General features: G+C 38.1%; 1 protein-coding gene across 1 annotated transcript in view; it reads right to left on the bottom strand.

Annotated features, from left to right (window-relative positions):
• The window catches only part of si:dkey-191m6.4 (rho GTPase-activating protein 22), a 48257-nt gene extending 42594 nt beyond the window's left edge, over window positions 1–5663 (bottom strand). The window contains exon 1 of the mRNA XM_034134820.1: window positions 5555–5663. Within this exon, the coding sequence (XP_033990711.1) occupies window positions 5555–5597 (43 nt within the window). The 5' untranslated portion in view covers window positions 5598–5663. The remainder of the gene's footprint in view (window positions 1–5554) is intronic.
• Between the last annotated feature and the right edge of the window lie 1187 nt (window positions 5664–6850).

Below are 6850 nucleotides of genomic sequence, written 5' to 3'. Positions count from 1 at the left end.
TGTGTGTCTGTATCTGTGCATGCTATCATCTCCACAGGCTCATTATCTGAGTGTGTCAGTGTGTGAATGTTTTATCCATGCATCGCGCTCTTCTCCCTCGCAGTATCTATCTGTATGCCTCGGAAAAAGGGCAGGATGTCAGTGTGTTGCTACATGTGCAGGACTTTGATCATAAAACCATGGTAACGCAGATCAAAAAGACACAGCATGAGAATGAAGCAGCTGATATGTGGGCAATTAAAGCTGCTCCTACATTTCTGGTGCCAGCTACAGGAAAATGAACCAAGAAGAACCCCATTACAGCGTTATGTCCCCAACAGTGACTGAAGCACAGCAGAAATGTGTTTTTAATGGAGCAGGTGTTTGATGATGAACTCATTTAGTGTTTCTAGTAGCATCCTAGATTAAGAGCAAATTGGGTTTTTTACTTCACAAGCACTTCCAATTAAGAGGTGCTCTGAAAGGAAGGAGTAATCCCATAATATGTTAATTAGACCTCAGGGGAGGATCCAATCATTAGTCCGGTAAATATTGCTTAAGCAAGAGTTCCACATTTTGGGAAATACACTTACTTTCTTGGTTGGATGAGAAAATTGATACCACTCATGTCTGTAGGCTAACAATGAGGCTAGAGCTAGCAGAACGTTAGCTAAGATTAGCATAAAGATAGCTAGCAATTGGAAACAACTAGCCTTGCTCTGTTTCAAACAAATCTGCATTTAACTTAAACGTATTGTCTTAACAATTTAATAAAATATTAAGTCTTTCAAAACATTTGTAATAAAAGGAGCTTTAGAGGAGGCAATAGCGCCTGCTCTTAAGACTAAGCTAAGCTAACTGTCTCATAGCTCCAGTGTCACGTTTCTATGGCAAAGAAAGCACATTCTTTCCCCTAAAATGCCCAACTATTTGGAATATAATATTCATAACTATGTTTTCATTAGTGTGTAATCAGCTGAAACTAGGAATTGTGTTTTTAGTAGCTTACACTGAGCCCTTCATTTCTACAAAGTGAGTCTTTTTTTCCAATGAGTTTTATGTTTCCCAGAACAGACAACCTGTGTCACAAAAAACAAGCTAACGTTCCACATTTTAAACAACACATAGCTTATATATACTGTAGCATATATTCACTGTTTGCTAGTTAAACTAGCGCTGCTCATTGTTTACAGTCCGATAAGAATCTTGGAAATGATTGGAGTTGAGAGACGCGTAGGACCGGATTGTTTTACAAGCATTCAGTTTACAAGCTAATTTCAAGCTACATCGTTATAGCCAATGGGTTAACATTACATTGCATTTAGCTGACGCTTTTATCCAAAGCGACTTACAATAAGTGCATTCGACCAAGAAGATACAAACTTAAAGAAAACAGAATCATATAAGTACATCAGGTTTCATAGAGCCGAAACATTTCAAGTGCTTCTCAACTAGCTTTAGATAAGCCAGTCCTTTGTTAGTATATAAGTGCTTTGTTAGTATATAAGTGCTTAGTTAGTATGTAAGTGCTTAGTTAGTATATAAGTGCTTTGTTAGTATATAAGTGCTTAGTTAGTATGTAAGTGCTTAGTTAGTATACAAGTGCTTAGTTAGTATGTAAGTGCTTAGTTAGTATGTAAGTGCTTAGTTAGTATGTAAGTGCTTAGTTAGTATATAAGTGCTTAGTTAGTATGTAAGTGCTTAGTTAGTATACAAGTGCTTAGTTAGTATGTAAGTGCTTAGTTAGTATACAAGTGCTTAGTTAGTATACAAGTGCTTAGTTAGTATGTAAGTGCTTAGTTAGTATACAAGTGCTTAGTTAGTATACAAGTGCTTAGTTAGTATGTAAGTGCTTAGTTAGTATGTAAGTGCTTAGTTAGTATGTAAGTGCTTAGTTAGTATATAAGTGCTTAGTTAGTATATAAGTGCTTAGTTAGTATACAAGTGCTTAGTTAGTATATAAGTGCTTTGTTAGTATATAAGTGCTTAGTTAGTATGTAAGTGCTTAGTTAGTATATAAGTGCTTTGTTAGTATATAAGTGCTTAGTTAGTATGTAAGTGCTTAGTTAGTATACAAGTGCTTAGTTAGTATGTAAGTGCTTAGTTAGTATGTAAGTGCTTAGTTAGTATGTAAGTGCTTAGTTAGTATGTAAGTGCTTAGTTAGTATGTAAGTGCTTAGTTAGTATACAAGTGCTTAGTTAGTATGTAAGTGCTTAGTTAGTATACAAGTGCTTAGTTAGTATACAAGTGCTTAGTTAGTATGTAAGTGCTTAGTTAGTATACAAGTGCTTAGTTAGTATACAAGTGCTTAGTTAGTATGTAAGTGCTTAGTTAGTATGTAAGTGCTTAGTTAGTATGTAAGTGCTTAGTTAGTATATAAGTGCTTAGTTAGTATATAAGTGCTTAGTTAGTATATAAGTGCTTAGTTAGTATGTAAGTGCTTAGTTAGTATACAAGTGCTTAGTTAGTATGTAAGTGCTTAGTTAGTATATAAGTGCTTAGTTAGTATGTAAGTGCTTAGTTAGTATACAAGTGCTTAGTTAGTATACAAGTGCTTAGTTAGTATACAAGTGCTTAGTTAGTATACAAGTGCTTAGTTAGTATACAAGTACTTAGTTAGTATACAAGTGCTTAGTTAGTATACAAGTGCTTAGTTAGTATGTAAGTGCTTAGTTAGTATATAAGTGCTTAGTTAGTATATAAGTGCTTTGTTAGTATACAAGTGCTTTGTTAGTATACAAGTGCTTAGTTAGTATACAAGTGCTTAGTTAGTATATAAGTGCTTAGTTAGTATACAAGTGCTTAGTTAGTATACAAGTGCTTAGTTAGTATACAAGTGCTTAGTTAGTATACAAGTGCTTAGTTAGTATGTAAGTGCTTAGTTAGTATGTAAGTGCTTAGTTAGTATGTAAGTGCTTAGTTAGTATATAAGTGCTTAGTTAGTATACAAGTGCTTAGTTAGTATACAAGTGCTTAGTTAGTATACAAGTGCTTAGTTAGTATACAAGTGCTTAGTTAGTATACAAGTGCTTAGTTAGTATACAAGTGCTTAGTTAGTATACAAGTGCTTAGTTAGTATGTAAGTGCTTAGTTAGTATATAAGTGCTTAGTTAGTATGTAAGTGCTTAGTTAGTATACAAGTGCTTAGTTAGTATGTAAGTGCTTAGTTAGTATACAAGTGCTTAGTTAGTATGTAAGTGCTTAGTTAGTATACAAGTGCTTAGTTAGTATGTAAGTGCTTAGTTAGTATACAAGTGCTTAGTTAGTATGTAAGTGCTTAGTTAGTATATAAGTGCTTAGTTAGTATGTAAGTGCTTAGTTAGTATACAAGTGCTTAGTTAGTATGTAAGTGCTTAGTTAGTATGTAAGTGCTTAGTTAGTATACAAGTGCTTAGTTAGTATGTAAGTGCTTAGTTAGTATGTAAGTGCTTAGTTAGTATACAAGTGCTTAGTTAGTATGTAAGTGCTTAGTTAGTATACAAGTGCTTAGTTAGTATGTAAGTGCTTAGTTAGTATACAAGTGCTTAGTTAGTATGTAAGTGCTTAGTTAGTATACAAGTGCTTAGTTAGTATATAAGTGCTTAGTTAGTATGTATCTAAGTACGGTTTTTTGTTGTTGTTTTTTTTCATTTTATTGCTCGAAGTGGAGTTGAAAGAGATGAGTTTTCAGTCCGCGCCGGAAGATGTGTAAGCTTTCTGCTGTCCTGATGTCAATGGGGAGCTCATTCCACCATGTTGGAGCCAGGATAGCAAACCCACGTGTTTTTGCTGATGGGAACTTGGGTCCCCCTCGCAGTGCGGGTGCAGCGAGCCGTTTGGCCGATGCAGAGCGGAGTGCACGTGCTGGGGTGTATGGTTTAACCATGTCCTGGATGTAGGAAGGGCCAGATCCATTCACAGCATGGTGCGCAAGTACCAGTGTCTTGAAGTGGATTCTAGCAGTTACTGGAAGCCAGTGAAGGGAGCGGAGGAGTGGTGTGGTGCGGGAGAAATTGAATATCTGGCGATGCATTTACTCCTTTGCTTTGAAACCAAAGCACAAACCTCTCCTTTGGATATCTCTACAAACAGATTCTGCATATGATTGCACAATATAAAGATTACCTTGTCACTGACCTTCCAAAGGCTATAGGTTAGTCCAATATAATAACACAAGAGTAAGCTATAACCGACCTTCTAGCGTCATGAATGTCGCAGCCATGAATGATCAATACAAAAACATTCAATGACATTTATATAATTGATTCATATTGTGAGTGTCCTCGTTGACATTCGGGTTTCAGTCATCTCAAATGTCACTCGTTCACATCGCTGTGTTGTGTCTCTTTCTTGACCCGCGTTAACCCCAGCTGAGTATCTACATCTGTCACATAGCCCTTTATTCATGGGCGTCACGCACCAAATGCAAAGCTGTCAGCAGTGAAGCGTCAATTTGCAGAAGGTATGCGGGGAATGCTTCTCACGCAGAATCGTAGTCGCCTTAATCCCTTTAATTTCCAAGGATTTAACAGAAATGCAGCGAGGATGAGTGGAATTCCCAACACCTTAAATGCAACAAGACATTTCATTTTTCATGTTTTTGGGGCATTTAATCTTCTGTAAACACACAGAAACCCTATTGTCTTCTCACCAAATGTACCTACTTGTGTACACTGCTTAAACATGACGTTGAAATCAATTAAGAGCTCATTTTGTACACTCACTCATCAAGCCAGTTGAATCTGTTCTTAATAAATGCAAATACAGATTTAATCCACTTTGCTACCAATTTCATGCCGCTCCAGCGAGGAGGATTTACACGCCACTCTCCTGTTCTTGGGAACTATTCATTTCATCCTAATCAGATCCAGCTGTATAATTGCTGTCATGGAGATTAGTGCCAAGGAAAGGAAAGGAAAGGAAAGGAAAGGAAGAAACAACACACTATCGTACACATATTAATAAATCCATCCCATGCAGACACACTGTACACACAGCAGCTGACGGCCGCCTGATAGTGCTGAGCGCTGCAGAGATGAAACCAGAGATGCTGCACGCTCTGCTTAATAGAATTCACACTGGCGGCGTCGGCCGGCTGTAGTAAAATGCAAATGTGAGCCGGTGCTTTCCTGCGTGGGCTGCTCCATTCAGAAATGTGAGGGAAACGCGTAGCGCAGAGAAAAAGTGTTTCTGCAAACGAAACCACTTTCTTTAAAGGGCAACATATATGTAAAAGTGCAGGTAAATACCCAGATTAAGCATCCCTAATACATCCCATATGTCACTGCAGCACATGAGCAGGACTTTGATCATACAACCATGGTAACGCCGATCAAAAAGACACAGCATGAGAATGAAGCAGCTGATATGTGGGCAATTAAAGCTGCTACTACATTTCTGGTGCCAGCTACAGAAAAACGAACCCTACAGTATTCCAGCTTTACTATGTCCTAAACAGTTACGGAAGCACAGCAGGTATATTTTCTTCAGATGTTTGATGATTCCGTGTTTCAGATTCATCCTATTTGTCACTGCAGTGTTGTGGATGAATGAGCAGCTGATAAATAAAAGGGATTGTGGATATAAAAGTCCTACCTCTCCTGGTCTGTCTGATCTTTGGGCTCAGCATGGCTGTCATCGCTGGTCCACGCGCTTTCCTCTCGGCATGTTCGTTTACATCCAAGCACCTCACCCCTGTCTCTCCCTTTGCCTCTCTCCTCCTCTTCCCTTCCCTGACCTTCTGCAGTGCAGCTAGGGGGTTGGGTGAATGGAAAGAGAAGGGGGTGGTGGTAGTGAAGGAAAAGGAAAGGGAGGAGGAGGAGGAGGTACAACCCCTCTTGGTTTTTTTCCCCGTCCACCCCTCCCTGTTACATTATTCATAGAGAAACATCCGCCCGGGGTTAATGGCAGAGGAGGTTTTTTCAGTTTTTAGGAGCACCGACCTCGCCGGCTAACAGATGCTTTTATAAGTGTTGTTATTTTCAGCTTTTTTTGTTATAAAGATCTGTTTGTAAAAGGCAGATAAAGAGAAGGGGGTTGGGGGGGTGGCAGGTGTCTCCTCCTTCTGCACCTAATTAAGATGTAGAGGCTCTCAGCATGTCTCCACCTCCTTCCCTTGATTACTCATTTTCTACGCATCCCAGCTTTCTCTCATTTTCTTTCTAATCTTTCTCTTCAATCGCCACAATTCCCCTTGTCATTTTACTACACATCCATCAGTCTGTAGTCTCTTTTCTTTCCCTCCTTAAACCATTTTTGTCTCTGCCACTCTGGGAGTGAGGCTGCTTTTGATTCGAAGTCAGACGTGGGGAATTCCCAGCAGGTCGTAATTACATCCTCCAGGCATTCCAGTGGCACAACTGAGAGAAAATACTATTCCTCTCCTCTAACAGACAATGTCATGTCGCTCTGGGCTACAGCGGCCTGTCATTGACACGAGAAGTGTGTAGGAGTGTGGCAGAAAGAGAGTTGTGTTACTAAGAGGAAAAATGTCACCAGTGTTTATTTTGGCACCTGATTGTGATATGATTGTCTTTTATCGAAAATGTATTTTTGTCCATCTTCCATACAGTCATTTTGAATTATATAGTCATAGTCTTGTTTTCAAAGGGTTACTGTATTCTCCAATTGACCATGAAATAAATGTGACTATTATTGACTTCGTGATTTACATATTGAACTCATAATTGTTTATACACCTTGACTTAAAGCTCTGCCAGGTGTTAAATATCATGAAATATCAGAAAAACCTGATTGTTTTTTTTGGGTTGAAATTCCCATTCCAGCCTAATTTTTTAATTTTAATTTTGTGGATTTGCTTGTTATTGATGTAAAATAATGAATACAATATTTTAAACCATAGTAATTCACAAAATAAAATATAAAAGTAAC

The sequence above is a fragment of the Trematomus bernacchii genome, unplaced genomic scaffold (assembly GCF_902827165.1).
Source record: "Trematomus bernacchii unplaced genomic scaffold, fTreBer1.1, whole genome shotgun sequence".
Taxonomy (NCBI): domain Eukaryota; kingdom Metazoa; phylum Chordata; class Actinopteri; order Perciformes; family Nototheniidae; genus Trematomus; species Trematomus bernacchii.
This window is presented reverse-complemented; position numbering and strand designations above follow the sequence as displayed.